The sequence below is a fragment of the Eptatretus burgeri genome, chromosome 7 (assembly GCF_056783735.1).
Source record: "Eptatretus burgeri isolate ZD-2024b chromosome 7, Ebu_testis_v1, whole genome shotgun sequence".
NCBI classification, from domain to species: Eukaryota; Metazoa; Chordata; class Myxini; order Myxiniformes; family Myxinidae; genus Eptatretus; species Eptatretus burgeri.
The window spans coordinates 46,796,007-46,814,678 of record NC_140967.1 but is presented as its reverse complement, the minus strand read 5'-3'; the positions used below and the strand labels follow the sequence as shown (position 1 = coordinate 46,814,678).

General features: G+C 42.8%; 1 protein-coding gene across 3 annotated transcripts in view; it reads right to left on the bottom strand.

Annotated features, from left to right (window-relative positions):
• Window positions 1-18,672, bottom strand: part of CTU2 (cytosolic thiouridylase subunit 2) — a 110,302-nt gene that overhangs the window by 2,450 nt on the left and 89,180 nt on the right. For all 3 annotated transcript variants that reach the window (XM_085888346.1, XM_085888347.1, XM_085888349.1), the window contains 4 exons: window positions 16,286-16,371; window positions 15,851-15,936; window positions 15,135-15,285; window positions 1,369-1,423 (listed from right to left, as the gene is read on the bottom strand). In XM_085888346.1, the coding sequence (XP_085744472.1) occupies window positions 1,369-1,423; window positions 15,135-15,285; window positions 15,851-15,936; window positions 16,286-16,371 (378 nt within the window). The remainder of the gene's footprint in view (window positions 1-1,368; window positions 1,424-15,134; window positions 15,286-15,850; window positions 15,937-16,285; window positions 16,372-18,672) is intronic.

Below are 18,672 nucleotides of genomic sequence, written 5' to 3'. Positions count from 1 at the left end.
TTACGTTTGAGGGGGGGTATGCATTCAAAGGGTAATTAGGATGTTTAATTAGGTATGCCATGCTGTTCGAGTTTACCAGGATCTCGATGTAATAAGTAGCAATTCAGTGGTGATAAGTTGTCTAGTAAATGTTCATTTCTTCAAGGGGAGAAATGATAATTGTCACGTAATTAGATAGGAACACGGGATAGGGTAAGTGTGTCTGCGTAAACCCCTTTTGGTATTCTCTGGAGACTGGCCGTGACGTCACAGGACAGTGCAGCGAATGGCTCCGCCCCGTGATCACGATTGGCAGAAGGCGACGGCGGTGGGCCAATAAACGGCTCGATTGGAAGTGACGAGGACAGGAGGATAAAAAGGTTCTGTTCGGGGTCGAAAAAGAAGAGGAAGAAGATCACAACCAAAAAGATCGTGTTTTTTTGGTGTGGAGGCTGTTGCGCGGAGAGCGTCCTTGTTGTTGTGCTGATTCGATCGTGTTCTTCATCGTGTCTTGGAGCCTTGCTGAGCCTCGTGCCTCACCTTGGTTGGCTCTGGGGTTCTGCTGACTCGGAGTACGGAGTCGAACGGCGGGCGGACCTGCCTCCCTCTCCTGCTCGCAACTTGGCGCCAGAACTGGTTCCCTGGCGGCTGTGAGCGGACTTGGGCCAAGACCAGGAGGTCGACAGCACCACGGTTTCTCCTGCCCCCCCTGACGAGAGCAAGGCCAGCTCGTCCGACGCCGATCCAGGGACAGTTGCGTCCACACCACGGTCCAGCCTGACCACCAGAAATAGCTACGTTTTGTGTGTGTGTGTGTGTGTGTGTGTGTGTGTGTGTGTGTGTGTGTGTGTGTGTGTGTGTGTGTGTGTGTGTGTGTGTGTGTGTGTGTGCTTGGCGCCTTAGAAGGTTTGAGATCTCTATATTCATTGGAATTGTCTGTGTTTTTCCCCACGCCCGATCCCACACCATCCCGTCGAATCGCCCCGGATCCCTATTCTTGCCGAGTCTTGTTATTTCTGGTTAATAGTAAAAACGAATAAACATCATCAACTCAGTGAAAAGTGACTCGTGCCACCTTCCTCGTCCCGTTTGCGGTAGAGCGATTAGAACCGCCATGTTTGGGTTATAAAAAAATAAACCGCCTCCATCGTTTCGGCTCATTCTACGTTGGCGGGACTGTTCAAGTCCCGTGGACGTCACAATACTTTTCTTTGAAAAAAACACAATGAATGTATAATTGCAGTGAATAACAATTGATCATGGCACATATCCATTAATCTTGACAAGTCCACTGTATATTGCGATAATGTCGTGGAACCAAATCACCGTGTATGTAAAATACACCACCTTTCATTTCCAGGAGACAAGAAAGTAAACAACCAAACTCACCATATCCTTAACAGTTTGTTGGCAGCCAAAACACAGCATCGTCAGAAGAGCGCCTCTGTGAAGAAGAGCATAAAGGTTTATTCACATGCTCCCTTACACACCAGGGTTCACACATGCAGTTTGTCAGAATAAAACTACTCATATTCAAGGGTAAGTCGAAACCAAAAAGTGGATTTTAGATGTGATCGACTCAACAACCACTTTCGTTAAAAAATACACCAAAATTGTGAAAGACAAATAAGATGTTCAATGCAGAAGAAACTTTCATTGCAAGAAAATGAACAAGCCTTGTCACCACAACACCTGTTCACATTGAAAAAAGATGAGCACACATTTATAACTTCTTCAAGAGGATAAGCTCATCGGCCAACTGACATGAGATGTCAGGCAGCTCTTTCTCCTTTCCCTGAGCAGATGTCTCAAGGTCATCATCATCATTTTGTATGTAGCCTGTGGCTGCTGGTTGCATTATTGCTGAGAGCGTGACTATGCCGCTGATGCAGTGCCCCCTGTTCTCAGTGAGCTGGTACTCATTTTGATGACAGGCTTATTCAACCCAACTGGTGTTATTTAACGGCACGACAAGGGCTCAAACTCAAGACCCTAAGATCGTAAGCCTGCCACATTAACCATGAAGCCAACACCAAGCTTTGTCTCAAGGTCATGACTCTTGGTGACATTTCGAACTATTCATTGCGAGAAATTGGAAATTTTTAAATTTCAGTATTTTGATGCTCTTCACGCACAGTTTGCACTTGGCGAGATGTGGATCTCCGTGAGGATCATTGTGTTAAACTTGCCCCATCCTTTTGGCCTCGGCATTGTTAAGATTACAGAAAGAAATAGAAGGGCACTCAGTAGAGTGCATACCTCCACCACGTAATGTCTGATCCAGGAGAACATATCGGGCCCAATACAATTTTGAAATATCATGCTACACAGTACTATATCGTTTTTGGCCCGATCTCTCAATGGTGAAGAATCACTTTTAAAATTCTAGTAGTCTGATCCGGATCCGGATATCTTCACCAAAATCTAATCAGTTCGTCCTTGTCACACACTGAACCTGTCCACAAACTTTAATCCAAATCTGTCCACAACTTTTTGAGATATCCTGTGCACAGAAAAACAGACTGAAAGGGATGAAAACATAATCTCCTCCACTTTTGGTGGTGGAGGTAATAACATGATGTACAAACAAGAAGCAAAAACATGCATGACTTATGTGCACATACAATATACATCGTGGTTATGTACCTAGGATCATTACCTTCACCGGAGGAGAGGGTATTGCATTTGGGTCCGTTAGTTTGTTATTTGGCAAAAAAAAAAAAATTGATAACTTTGTTGATCGCCTTCGTTTGTTTGTGTGTTTGTCCATGAGATTAATGTCACCGACCATGCGACGGTCCCGCATTGAAGTTTCGTAAAATTCGGTCGACCAAAAAAGTCTACATCGGCCAATTTGAGCCAAATTTTCTAAAATCTTCAAATTTCCTCCGATTGACTTGAAATTTGAACAGGATTTGCATATTAGGTCAGTGAATTCAACCACGTATTACTTTTGAGGTTATCATAGGTCAAAAGGCCAACATAGGCCATAAGGTCAACCCAAAATAGGCCGAATTTGAATATTGTTTGTAAGATCGTCAATTTTCATCCGATTGACTTGAAATTTGAAGACCATTTGCAGATCAGGTCGCTGAATTCAACTACCTATTAATTTTGAGATCAACATAGGCCAAAAGGTCAACACAGACCAAAAGGTCAACATTGGCCAAATTTCTAAAATCCTCAATTTTAATCCAATTAGCTTGAAATTTGAAGAGCATTTTCATGTCAGGTTACTGAATTAAACTACCATTTAATATTGAGGAAGAGCACACACCTCTGCCAAGCTGATGAGTTTACGTTTTATGTCCCACTGACAGGCCAGATCTAGATTCAGACCTGAACTAAAATTGAATCGGTTTGTTCTTGTCACCTTACCAACTCATCCACCAAGTTTCATTCGTATCAGTCCACAACCTTTTGAGATATTGTGGTAGTAGTCCGGGAGCCAACCGATCAAAATTAAAAAAAAATTGCCCGGTCTGCTATAAAATTTTTGTGTTGATTTTCATAAAGAGACACCCTTTGAGTATATGAAAACCAATGTTGGCAATGGTGAAACTCTTGCGCAACAACACAGTCAACACTTTTGCGAGCCCCCTCTGATAACAAAATGTTGGCAAAAGCGAAGATGTAGGATGGGGGTAGGGGTAATTCATATTGTCCTAAAATCATAACCACTAAACCTATATACACAAATGACCCCTCATATTAAAGAGGAGTTCATTTCCTATATCACAATTGGTGTAGATTTAACCTACCTTCAATTGACAAGGTTATATGTCAAACAACAAAAGATTTATGTAACTCAGAAATGCTTGACTATCAATGGGGTCAGGAACAAGAACATACTTTTACATGCCATGGTTTTAAGGAAGATAAAATTAGAAATGGATTAACACAATATTGTGACATGAAACATCCTCTTCAGAGGAAGGAGTCACTCTCTGGAAACAACTCCACCACATGAACCTCTCTGACCAAGGCATATGCATGTCACTCAGCAAGGCACAGCAGCCTTTTTGCATGAACATCGTTTCAGACATTTGGATAATTTGCACATGCAAGACACCGTTTTGTCTATGTTTGGCTTGGCTGGCTTAGACATGAGAATTGGGACCAGTTTTCCATTGATAAGGGTTCTGCCAAATGTTGTGGCTGGGGAAGTGCTCGGTCACTGAGATGTGCACGTCTATACAGAAGCAATTGATACAATGCTCTTAAAACAAGGAAGTAAAACGCATCTTCTGTTGCTGGCAGTGACCTAAGGTCTAATTTTGAAGAGACAAACATATGCTGCCTGAGGGTATCCAAACAGCTGAACCCTTTTTGGCCATGCAGAGCAGTCCAGTATACTCTGGCCTCATCAATGACACATTCTGTTGCTGCCATTTCACTATCTCTTCCAAAATCAACAAGGTGGGAAGGTTTCCTATCAGTCCCAGAGAAACCTGTGCCGCTCTTCTTTTCACAGGAACACAGGCATCATCCCAACTGACTGGAAGAGGGGCCTTGTTGTCCCTCTCTGGAAAGGGAAGGGTGATCGCCAAGACTGCAAAAACTACCGAGGGGTGACGCTGCTCTCAGTGCCGGGCAAGGTCTTTGCTCGGATAATTCTTGATAGGGTTTGCCACCATCTGCTTGAGGCACCAGCGTCCAGAGCAGTCAGGCTTTACACCAAAGAGGTCAACGATTGACCGTATCCTTGCACTCGTGTCCTCACCGAACACAGACGAGTTTCGGCAGGGGCTGCTTGCAGCCTATGTTGATCTCTGTAAAGCGTTCGATTCAGTGAATCGGGATGTCCTCTGGAGGATTCTTGGTCTTCGTGGGGTGCCACCGAAACTGATCGATCTGATGTCTGAACTCTACTCTGGTACTGAGAGTGCTGTGAAGTGTGGTGGTACCATCTCTGACTTATTTCCAGTTGTTACTGGGTTCGTCAGGGATGTGTACTTGCCCCACACTTTTCAGCACTTGTATGGACTGGATTCTAGGGAGGATGTCGGAGAGATCAAGTTGCGGTGCATCGTTGGCAATGTCAAGATCTCAGACCTTGATTTTGCAGATGATGCAGTCATCTTTGCGGAGACTTTAGACATCCTCTTGGGGGCCCTCGAGGTGCTGAATGAGGAGTCGGAGCCGTTGGGATTCTGGTTTCTTGGGTCAAAACTAAGATCCAGGCTTTCGGTGACATCTTGGATGCTGCTGTCCTGTCTGTGTCTGTTTGTGGTGAGGATGTTGAGGTCGTGGGAGAGATTCACTTACCTTGGCAGTGATATTCATGTCTCCGCAGGTTGTGAGCCGGAGGTCAATGGGCGTCTGGGTCGGGCCTGGGGAGTCATGGATTCACTGGATCATGGGGTGCGGCGCTGCCGGTACCTGTGCGGGGGGGCGAAGGTCTGCGTCGTCAGGTCCTTGGTACTTCCAGTCTTGCTCTATGGGTGCGAGACTTGGACTTTGACCAAGGATCTGAGACGGAGACTTAATTCCTTTGGTACCAGGTCTCTTCGGAGAATCCTTGGCTATCGCTGGTCGGATTTTGTGTCCAACGAGCGGTTGCTGAGAGAAACTCGGATGAGATTTGTTACCTGCATAGTCCATGAGCGTCAGCTGCGGCTGTATGGACATGTGGCTCGTTTTCCTGACGCTGATCCTGCTCACCAGATTCTCTCAGCGAGGGAGTCTCATGAGTGGGAGGCCAGTGGGCCGACCACGTGCCTCATGGTTGCAGCAGGTTGACCATCATCTCAAGGAGATGGGGGTGGGCCTGGCATCTGCCTGGGGGGTGGCCAGACGGAGGCCCCTGGAGTACCGGCGGAAAGTGGACGCAGCGACGCGCTGTTCTGGCACATGCTCCCATACCTGACCTGACCTCTTCTTTTCCCCTTCTGAATGGGTAGCTCACTGTGTCACATCCACACAACACATATGTGCACAGAAGTGTAGCTGCGACATCAAGAGGATTTTCTGGTACTTCTTGCTCAACACTTCTACCAGCTCATGAATAGGTAGGTATTGATTCTGCCGTTGTATCCAGAGTTCTTGCAATGTGTTCAAGCAGCAGAAGTGATATATACACAGCATAATTATGTCTGTATCTGTTGCATGCACAACAGCTCGATGGTGATCAAGATATTCCACACAATACGCAAGATGAGCAATAATCCTTGTGTCTGCCTCTTCATGTTCTTCACAAGGTAAGTCCAGAACTGAACTTGATGCTGATGTGATGGAAAGAGTGTGACCTTTGTTTTCCATCATACTACCAAGAATGATGGTCACTCCATCCGGAATAGCTTCAGGACTCTCACAAAGGGAAGTGCCAATGAAGTTCTGAAGATTTCCTTTATTTCTTGGATTCTTCATGAATAAATTCCAGTCCGAATTTCTAGACTCTTGGATGGTGAGAATTGTCTTGCCTGGTCTGTCTGGTTTCTCCTCTGCTGCTCATCACCCTTCAAAGTATGGCTATCATCAAAATCATACTGATCACCAATGATGTTGACACAGTTGCACATTTCAGGTTTCAACTGCAGGATACACCTGCTTGCGAAGATACAGCTGGGGAAGTTCACCAAATGTTTTCGCACCCATTTTTTGGTATTTATTTACAAATGCCATTGTGTCTACCAGATAAACTGTGTATAGGTCACTCTGTGGTAATGATGGCAGCTGTAAAACAACATCCTGCTCAGCTTCAGCAATTAGCACTGCCACGAAATCAGACTCGTTGCCTTTGCGCATTACAACCCCTGTGCTAAGCGTGGATCAACCTCAAACAGGGATGATGGGTAGTCTGTCCACTCATGGGAAAATGCAATCTGTCTTGTGACTGGGTCGGCATCTCGATAGAAACACAGCACACGTGTAGTTGCAGTCTCATCTTGATAGATCCTGATTAAACTCTGTTTCCTTGATGGTTTTGATTTCTTCTGTGAGGAGAAAGTTACCAGCTTCAGTGGTTCAATCTTAATAGAGACCACCTCTTCTGCTTTCATAATGGCTTCCATGCCCTTAGCTTGAGCATGGACCAAGTCTTTTGAAGCAGCCTTCTCACTAGTTGCTCTATTGAGCAGAACCACTTAGTTTGTTACACTGGAATGGGTTTATCATCTGCTGGCATATCACTTTCTTGATCTCCTCAACATGCATATGTTCTTCTGTTGCCTGCTTCTGTGTTTCTCCATGATGAGTAGATTCCTGTTGGCCTAGATTAGCCATAGACTTTATGTTCTCTGATACAGCTGTGAGAAATGGTGCTGTTTTCACATATTTATCTCGAGCAGCTGGTGCCTGAGATATGCGTTTGAACAGAGATGTCTTCCCTTCATTGTTGTATGTCTGTTCCAGGGCCATGTCACTCCAAACACCATTGAATTTTCCTTTGGAAGAGTGAACTGTGAAGTACCCAACCTGGATCCAGCAAACCTTAACCGAACTGTGTTCAATAGAGTAAGAGGATTTTGGGGGTAGGGGTAACTTTGGTTGACAAAAATGTTAATTTTCTCTTTAAAAATTGATAGAACTCAATCAAATTTGCTGTTTTAATTAGCCATGGATACCATGTTCATATCACATTAAGAGAAATTCGTATTCTAATGCAGCATCTGCCTATGATAAGAAAAGTTCTAAAGGCCATCTTCAAAAAACGTTATTTTTAAGGCATTTTTCACAAAATTATGTACTTTTACGAGGTTTACTTTCACAAAGGCAATTTTTTTTTGTCATTTTACAATGCACTGATTGAATTCTTACATTTAGTTCACATTTATTTTTCATGAATGTGATTTTTTAATTTTTTTAGAAATTTTATTGACAATTGCTGTTTTATCAAATTTTTCAAATCTTCCTCAAACAAAAACGGCCGCCAAAATTTTTCGCAAGAGCTTATGAATTGCCAACATTGGTTTTCATGAACTGCAAACATATATCTAAACATCCTGGGGGTGTAAAATTTTATAGCAGAGGCTGTAAGGTCCAACCCTAAAACAGCCTCGTACACAGGTTGGCTCCCGGACTATAGATGTCGTTTTAGCTCTATCACTCAGTGGTGAAGAATCACTAAAAAATTCTCATATCCGGATTCGGATCTTCAACAAAATCGAATCAATTCTTCCTGGTCACATACCCAACATACCCACCAAGTTTCGTCTGAATCCGTCCACAACTGTCTTTTTTGTGAACAAAAATCTCACAGACATACAGGGGTGAAAACATTACCTCCATGCACCTTCAGTGGCAGAGGTAAAGAAGAACAAGAAAAATGTGTGGCTATTTGGACTGTCAAAGTCATGTAAAGGAAACGACAAAAAAAAATAAGAGAAATGGAAGCCAAATGGAAGTGTGTTTTTGCCATGGGGAAAGCATGCAAAAGCATCCTTCAAAATTTAGCCTTATGCTATTTATCAGCACGTCCACCACACAGCGGAATTTGGGGTTTTGCAGTGTGTGTGTGTGTGTGTGTGTGTGTGTGTGTGTGTGTGTGTGTGTGTGTGTGTGTGTGTGTGTGTGTGTGTGTGTGTGTGTGTGTCTCCCCATATGTGGGTTTAAGAATGCGGAACAGAGTCCTCCCAGGTCTCGAAGTATCCACCTCCGCTTTGGTAAGGGGTCATGCACGATTCATGGACCAAACTGCGAAGTTTTCTTTTTGCCTCTGCCACTGAAGGTGAAGGAGGTTGTGTTTTCACCCCTCTCTGTCTGCTTGTTTGTCTTTGTTTCTTTGTCTGTGTGCAGTTTACCTCAAAAGGTTGTGGACGGATTTGGACGAAACTTGGTGGACACGTTGGGTGTGTGACAAGGAAGAATTTATTCAATTTTGGTGGAGATCCGGATCTGATAATTTTTGAAGTGATTCTTCACCATTGAGAGATGGGGCTAAACTAACATATATAGCACGATATCTAAAAAAGTTGTGGACAGATTCGGATGAAACTTGGTGGACAGGTTGGGTGTGTGACCACAACGAATTGATTCTATTCTGGTGAAGATCTGAATCTGGATCTGGATATGAGAATTACTTCATTTCCAAAGCGATTCTTCCCCATTGAGAGATATAGCATGATATTTAAAAAATGTATTGGGCCAGATATGCTCTCGTGGATCAGGCATTATGTGACGGAGGTATGCGCTTGACCGAGTGCCCTTCTAGTTATCCAGTTTTTGCTCCTAGGGCTCTCTTCAACATCGTCACTGAGCCTCAGAGAGCTTCCAACTGCAGTTCCTTTGTTTTAATGTTCCCAAGGATGGTTTTAAAGATCTCCGTAAGGTTCCTCATAATTCCCATTGCTCCAATTATCACGAGCAACATTTGGATGCTCTTCAGCTTCCAGGATCTTTTAATTTCATTTTTGAAGTCCTGGTATTTGGTCATTTTCTTGATTTCTGCATTATTTAGGCCAAAATCGGTAGGGACTGATACCTCAATTTACCAACGTTTCCAAGAAGCACCCAGGACCGAAGGTTCCAGTTCAACCACGGCTACCCACAAGTTCCATGCCAGCACGGGCTGGTTTAAGAAATTCAAAATAAGATTCGGCCTCCACCTTGTAAAATTAGTCAGGGAAGCAGCATCGGCAGCCCATGATGCTGCGAAAAACTCTCCACTGCAGCTCAAGGAACAAATCCGGGTGAAGGGATTTAAGCTGGAGCAGGTTTTCACCCTGACGAGACGGGATTATTCTGGAAGAGGATACCAACTTACAACTTCCACTCCAAACAGGAAATATCTGCTCCAGGGTTCAAGGTTAGGTGGTTAAGGATGGTCATACCCTTCTATGTGGCAATGCAGCAGGTGACTTCATTTTCAGGCTAATGCTGCTCTTCCGATTGCTGAATCCACCTTCCCGCTCAAACAGCATCATCATCATCCCAAAGGAAAGTGTTTTACGGCAGAGTACAGTACGTAATGTTTTTACCCTCACCTACATCGCCGTTTTGTAAAAACCACCTCGCTGTTTTGGAATAAATCAAAAAGGTAAAAGTCTTGTGTTTTTGTTTATTGCCTCTGCGCACTGAAGGTGGATGGAGGTTATGTTTTCACCCCTATCTGTCTTTGTTTGTGTGCAGGATATCTCAAAAAGTTGTGAACGGATTCAGATGAAATTTGGTGGGCAGGTTTTATGTGTGACAAGTACGAAATCGATTAGATTTTTGTGAAGATCCAGATATGGATACGAGAATTTTAACAAAGTGATTCTTCACCATTGAGAGACAGGGCCAAAAACATACAGCACAATATCTCAAAAAGTTGTCGACAGATTTGGACAAAACTTGCTGGGCAGGTTGGGTGTGGTGACGAGGAAGCATTCATTCATTTTTGGTGAAGATCCAAATCTTGATCCGGATCCGAGAATTTTTTTAAGTGATTCTTCACCATTGAATGATGGGACTAAAACCGATGCATACAGTGCTTATAGAAAGTCTGCACCCCCTTTCAAATATTTTCACCTTTTGTTGCCTTAAAACCTGGAATTAAAATGAATTAAATCAGACTTTTTCCACCTTTATTTACCACCGTAACTAATAACTACCAAGTGAAAAACAAATTCGACAAATTTCAGAAAATTAATTAAAAATACAAAACTAGAATATCTTGGTTGGATAAGTGTCCACTCCCCGTAAAATATCAATTGTAAATTAACTCATGTGTAACAAATCACCTTCAAAATCACTCACCAAGTTAGTTGGCCTCCACTTGTGTTAAATTGTGACTTACAAGGAATTAAGGCACAGGAGGCCATTGGGCCCATCATGCCCGTGCCACACCAATACCAAATTTAATCAATCCGTCAACACCCCTTCCCTTCGTGTGCAGTCTTTTGGCTGCTACACTGGTACTCATTTCACAGACCTCAGAAGGATGACAGGATGAGTCAACCCCCTGGTGTTAATTCAGCGGTAAACAGGGCTTGAAGTTGGGACTCTAGGATCCCAAGCCACCACCCGAACTGCAAAGCCAACACCAGGTTACAAATCAGCTTTTCAGAATGTGATTCTGATTATTTCAGAGTAAAATCAGAAGTTCCTGTCGGTTTCCTGTACTGGGTAGTGCATTTCACAGCAAAGACTCAACCATGAACACCAATGAGCTTTCAAAAGACCTCCGGGATAAATTTGTGGAAAGGCACCGATCAGGGAATGGGTATAAAAATATTTTAAAGGCCTTGAATATCCCTTGGAGAACAGTCAAGGCAATCATTAAGAAGTGTAAGGCGTATGGTACCTCCAAGACCCTGCCGAGATCAGGCCGTCCCTCCAAACTGGATGGCCAAGCAAGGAGGAGACTGATTAGATTGGCCACCAAGAGGCCAAAGGCAAACTTGAAAGAGCTACATGCCTTTGTGACAAAGATTGGTCACTGTGTGCATGTGACAATATCCCAAGCACTCCACAAGTGTGGCCTGTACAGTAGGGTGGCAAGAAGGAAGCCATTACTCAAAAAAGCCCACCTTGAGTCCCGTTTGAGGTATGCACAAAAACACTCTGTAGATTCTGACGCCATGTGGCAAGGCGTTTTATGGTTTGACGAAACCAAGATGGAATGTTTTGGCCTAAATGGAAAACGTTGCGTTTGGCGCAAACCCAACACAGCACATCACCCAAAGAACACCATCCCTACTGTGAAGCATAGTGGTGGCAGCATCATGTTATGGGGATGTTTCTCATCAGCAGGGACTGGGGCACTTGTCAGGATAGAAGGGAAAAATGGATGAAGGAAAATACAGAAAAATCCTCGAGGAAACCTGCTGCCCTCTGCAAGAAAGCTGAAATTGTGACGGATGTTAACCTTTCAGCATGACGATGACCTAAAACACACGGCCAAAGTTACAATGGAGTGACTAAGGAACAAAAAGATAAATGCCCTCGAGCGGTCCAGTCAGAGCCCCGACCTAAATCCAATGGAAAATCTGTAGCATGACTTGAAGATTGCTGTCCATCATGACTCCCCACGCAACTTGACTGAGCTTGAACAGTTTTGTGCAGAAGAATGGGAAAATATTGCCCAATCAAGGTGTGCAATGTTGGTAGAGACCAATCCCAACAGACTCATAGCTGTAATTGCTGTCAAAGGTGCTTCCACCAAGGACCAACTCAGGGGAGTGGACACTTATCCAACTAAGATATTCTAGTTTTGTATTTTTAAATAATTTTCTGAAATTTGTGGAATTTGTTTTTCATTCGGAAGTTATGGGTTACGATGTGTAAATAAAGGTGTAAAAATTCTGATTTAATGCAATTTAATTCTCGGCCATAAGGCAACAAAACGTGAAAATTTTGAAAGGGGGTGTCAACTTTCTATAGGCACTGGAGCATGACATCTCAAAAAGTTGTGGATGGATTTGGACGAAACTTGGTGGACACGTTGGGTGTGTGACAAGGAAGAATTTGTTCGATTTTGGTGAAGATCCGAATCTGGATCCGGATTCGAGAATTTTTTAATTATTAAAGTGATTCTTCACCATTGAGAGATGGGGCGAAAAACGATATACAGCAGGCCCGCCCAGAATATGGGTTTCCGCATCGTGGTTTCACTCTATCACTGTTTAATGACTACTAGACGTCCCATGAACACGGTGGGTTCCCGTTGTGACAGTGGTTGAAGAAAAAAATCATTTCAAGAAAAACAAAAAGATAGCTCCAGCGAACTATACCACTGAGGTTGTTGCATTGATCAAATACTCACGAAGAGTACTTGGCTGAATCCGGAATTGATTTTTTAATAATTTTTTTTGTTGTGTGATTTGAACGAAACTTGATACTGCACACCGCAGGGGAATGGCGAGTAATGTGGGCCTAAAATTTTTGCGCTGTCGTATACGGTTTTGGCTGTATTTCGGGAACATACATACATACAAGATGAGAGTTTTAGTAATATATAGATAGATGATAAAATGTGCCGATCGTGGCATGGGTCCCTCACTCTAACACGGTCTGGCCTGGAGGAACACACAACCCCGCATCTCTGTCTCACTTCACAGTCCCACTCTGCCCTCCATCGCAGACTTGATCGCTCTTTCGATATCATGCCGCATGGACTGTTATCACATGATATCACGTGATTTAGCTTGATATCGCATGATATAGTTTTTACAAGTCGTTTTTATTTTTTTTGTATACAATGTCGAGGCTCGTATGAGAGATAAAAATTACATTGTGGGGTGTTTGTGACAGTAAATTATTATGAAGAATAAGAACATGTGGGGTTTCAGTGAAATAAGACAAATTAAACATTACTAGTGCGGACCCGTAGGTGCATGCCAGTATGTGCAGCTTCGTTCCTTCGCTCTCGTAAACAACGACTGGATTGGAGCATTTTTTCAATTAGATCAGACCAACCGTATCATAAATGGCCATAACTTGGGAAACACCTGGGAAACATACTCAGGTCCCCAGCCTCAATTGTGACGTCATATCAAATGAAGAAGAAGAATAATTGTGACGCCCCCTCTCTCTCGCCCCCCCTCTCCCCTCCACTCTCAAACCTTAATATCAAACCTTGAAAAGGCACACCCGCGGGTCCACAGCAATATTCCTGGCAAGTTTCAATCAGATCGGACCGTCAATCATGCAAAAATAAATAAATAAATAAATAAACATTAATTGTGACGTCATTTGTGATGTCATAGCACCGTGTCTTGTCATTGGTTGACAGATAAATGGCCGTAACTTGGGAACCGCTCATCCGATTAATATCAAACCTTGAAAAGGCACATCCGCGGGTCCCCAGCAATATTCCTGGCAAGTTTCAATCAGATCGGACCGTCAATCATGCAAAAAATTAATTAATAAATAAAAAAACATTGTGACGTCATAGCACCGTGTCTTGTCATTGGTCGACAGATAAATGGCCGTAACTTGGGAACCGCTTGTCCAATTGATATCAAACCTCGAAAAGGCACATATGCGGGGCCCCGCAATATTCCTGGCAAGTTTCAATCCGATCAGACCGGCGGTCATCGAGAAACTGCGGTCGCAGACAGACAGACACACACACACACACACACACACACACACACACACACACACACACACACACACACACACACACACACACACACACACACACACACACACACACACACACACACACACACACACACACACACACAGAGATTGCTGGAATTATAGATAGATAAAATGTTATTAAAAGCCTTTAAAGTAAGAAGCAAATTAATTCAATTACGAGGATTGTTGCTTCAATTGGGAGGTAATGAGAAAGGAAGAAATAAAGAATGAATAAAGGAAGGAAATAAAAGGCAGAATGAGTTCGTGATTCTTTTCAAGAGAAAATATTTGTTTGTTTTGAAGTGAGGAGGGGGAAATAAGATAAAGATGAGTAGCGTGAAAGAAAACACTTGGGATAAAGCAGAATGAGGCACATATCTTGAGAGATTTCTGCTAATCTTCATGGAGGGGTGCTTTAAATTCAAGCATGAGATGGACGCTGTAATAGCACCTTATACAGAGGTCTAAAAGGACATGCAGAACAAGGCAAAGCATAAAAAGATCACCTCATTCTTCACAAAGACTGATGACCCTGACGACCCGAAGCCAGGGACGTTGACGTCATCTCAATAACCTCCAACACTCTCTGTCATCATCATCATCATCATCATAAGTAAGTACAATTTAAGTATTTCATTTTTACTGAAATGTCCCATAGGCAAAAGTTTAGGTTTAGACAAAAAGTTTAGGCAAAAAAGTTAAGAGTTGGTTCCCCTAACCATATTTTTCCCATAACCATTAACTTTGCGCATCGCGGTTTTGCACAACGTAGGGTTTTTCAAGAACGTAACCCTCGCGAACGTGGAGGGTCTGCTGTATAGCATGATATCTCAAAAATTTATTGGGCCTTATGTGTTCTACTGGATCAGGCATTGCGTGGCGGATGTATGCACTCCACAGAGTGCTCTTCTAGTTTTATTCTATTTACATTTTTATTTCAATGTTAACATGCTTTATATTATATTTTACATGTTTATTTCAATTGTGATGTGTTTAGTTCTGGCTGTCGCCGACCTTCCTGTATATTTTCTCGAAGCCCAGGAACTGAAACCCCCTTTCCCATAAGCCCTTTCTTTTAACTATCACGGCATTTTTCAGGAACATAACCCCCATGATATTTGAGAGGTTACTGCACACAAAAATTTTACCTAGTTGGTCTCTGAAGGTCAGAACAAGTTTGTGACTCTTTCTGATTGCAGGCACATGATCCTGTGCACATACTTCCTTTTTCCTCAACAAAATTTTCTCCCATGGACAACCGCTCTGACAGAAGAAGTGCTTCAAGTGCCGAATCTGGACCTGAAAGATACAGGAGGAAGGGAAGATGCTGGCACACTGGTTTCATTACCTTCTGTAAGATGGTGCTATAAATCATTTTTTTATCGCTCCACATATGCAAAACAAACAAGACAAAGTTTGAAGATGCTGAGATGCTGCAAATTACATATCTCATAAAGTTCATTGTAATGTCAGCATTAATTCACTTATGGGTGTTAAAAAGATCTCACCATACATATCCTTTGAAACTGGAACAGCACTTGGTGGAGCACATACATCCACCAGGCTAAACAGTTTAAGTTTTGTATCTCACTGATAAGCCAGATCTGCTGACCTGAACCAAAATCAAATTGACTTGTTCTTGTCATCTAACCAAATCATCCAGCAAGTTTTGTCATAATCCATCCACAACTTTTTGAAATATCATGCTAAAAATCTCTCAATGGTGAAGAATTACTTAAGAAATGAAAAAATTCTCATATCCAGTTATGGATCTTCACCAAAATCTAATTAATTCATCCTTGTCACACACCCAGCCTGTACACCTCATTTCATCCCAACAAGTGTGTGCAAAGTAGACATCCACCTGTGCTTGTATCCAAGAAGCAGTAGCAAAGGGTGCATCTATCAGCACCAGCCCTGCTGTCATCCAAAGCCAGTTTGTCTCCTGTCCTGTAGGATAGGATCCATATATTGGTGAGGTCAATGAGGCTGCACAAATTAACCACCTTTCACCTCATGCTGTTTAAAGTATGCCCTCAATCACAAGCCAAATGCACAATTGTGGCCTAAATGACAAAATAAGCATATTTGCGTTTTGCTAAACTTTTAAATGCGATTCTCAATATTCACGATGAAGCATATATTCAGTTCAGTATGAAATTTCCTGGAGTTGAGTGGACTATTTTTGTATCTGTGCTTAATTTTTAATGTTGTTCGAGGAACATTTTCGGAGTCATTAAAAACAAAGTTTTCATGTATACCGTACATGTGCAGAACAGAACATTGCATTACACATTACCTGAACACGGTGCTGATTGTAGATGGAAACTGGGCTTGTAAGTCATTCACAAAGTCCTCTGTCACACGATTGATACTGTCCCCAGTCTGTGGTGAAGACCATTCAGATCAGCCACTTTCAGAGCAGGAACTATTGATCCAAATTTCATTTGACAAGGCAAAAATAGCCACACAGTAAAGGGTGCACTGTTTTGCCAGAACAGCTCATGAAAAATACATGGGGCATAAATAAATAAAGATAATAAAAATGTATATTTTTAACAATGTTGGGAATTTGCATCACCATAGAATAGAAAACAAAACAAAACAAAATCAGGAAAGCAAAAACGTTAGGAATCAAGGAGTGCATGAATTTTAAATATAGTTTTGTGCTCATATACAGTACTGTCAGACTCCGCTAATGGCCATTCACGAACCCTGTGTATTTGCGGTTTATAAAATGTGACCCGTTTGGACATTTGCAGCCTTGTGCTTCACGAATTCGCGGTTTTTTTTTTCGTGTTTTCACAGTTTTTCGCGGGCGTACTTGCAGTTTTTTGCGGGATATTTTATTGTCCCTCATGAATCACAAACCGCCAGGAACCTATCCCCCCTTTTTACATTGAAACAATGCCCCGCTATTTGCAGATTCGCTATTCATGCCATTTTCCAATAAACTATCCCCCGTGAATAGCGGTGTCCGACTATTCCAATCCTCTTTTCTTTTTTTTCATACCTTGTCGAGGCTCGTATGAGAGCTAACACATAACGCACAGCAAATGGGCCATGAGACAAGAGGGGCGGGAGTGGGAAGGACAAAACAGTGGGGAACAGAGACATGAGGAGATCTGTGGAAAGGAAAGGGATGGGACAGGGAACACAGAGTATACAAGATGGACACTACAGGGACTTTCAAGAAGGAAAGCAGGGAATTTGAAGGAGGTGGGCTTGGGGCGGATTAACGGTACACTTGATAACCAAATCAATCACTTGCTGCAGGAGAAGTTTGCCATATCACAGCGTTTTCAACCATTTTGGTGACTGTGCAAAATCATTCTGCTGGATAAATTTAGAAAAAAAATAAAAAAACATTCCACCTGTGTTAATTCATCCAGGACAAAGATTACTTGTATTAGTCGATAGTTCAGCAAAACACGTGGCTTCGATCACACGACACCAGATTTGCATTGCTCGGCACACAGTCGACATCGTTCTCAACCTTCGCATGCGCGCACACCCTCAGGATAGACAGAAAACATCTGATCAGCCCTCAGGTTCAAACTTTCAAACTTATCTCCCTCCTATAAAACCTGGTGGCAACTTATTAAGTCTGTCGCTGAAGTATGCTCCCACTCTATCCCTTCAGGTCTTGTGAGAATGTCTTTCGACTCCATCGTCACCTTTTATTTAAGTTTGGTTGGTTTTCATGTAAACAAGTTTCTCTTGCATTGCATTTGATATAATAATAATGAATTAATTATGTGAGTGAGGTAAATTCTTGAAATTAATACTATTGATTATTTCCAGGGCAGTTGGGTGTGTCTGGGAAGATATATATATATATATATATATATATATATATATATATATATATATATATATATATATATATATATATATATATATATATATATATATATATATATATATCCAGTCAGGTCAGGCCGGATTAGATCTGTGACTTGGTAAAGGCATCATGTAAACCTGTACTAACCTGTTCCATGGGTCGGGTTCTCGGTGACTAAACCGTCTCCCCCACCAGGTTTTTTGGTGAGGAGGGTGTTTGGATATGGACACCCAGCTGGATTAAAAACAAAGCCTGTCAAAGGGCGGAGGAGCTCCTTGTGAGCCAACGGCCATCCATATCTAGTGCCCAACTGTGTCTGCGGACATCCTCTTGCAGTTGGGTTACTTCTCATGAGGAGGTTGGTGGAGGGATTTGCACTCCGGCCACCGTCAAACCCTTCATTCTATAAAACATAAAATGCAAAGAAATCTGAAAACTCACTCCGTGGGAGTACCTCCTGTGCAGCTTCCCTTCGTAGGGCAGCTCACCGGTTGACGGGATTGGGGCAGTCTTCGGGACCCCCAATCTTTGATAGGAGGGAAACCACGGGGTAACATCCCTGGGTCAGATTGCGGGAGAGTGTGTCGGAGTGGTGCTGAGGTGTCGTCCACCAGACGGCGGTCTCCTTGGGTTAACCTGAGGCGGTCTCTTCGGGTGAGTGCCTAGAATGTCCTATCCCTAAGAGAGGATGATCAACTGTCTCTGTTACCATCTGAGCTCAAGCGTTTGGACATCGGTATTGCAGCACTCTCTGAGGTTCGGAGACCCGATTGCGGCGAGATAATGGTGGGTGGTTACACCTACTATTGGTCTGGTCGCTCTGATGGTTACCATACCCAAGG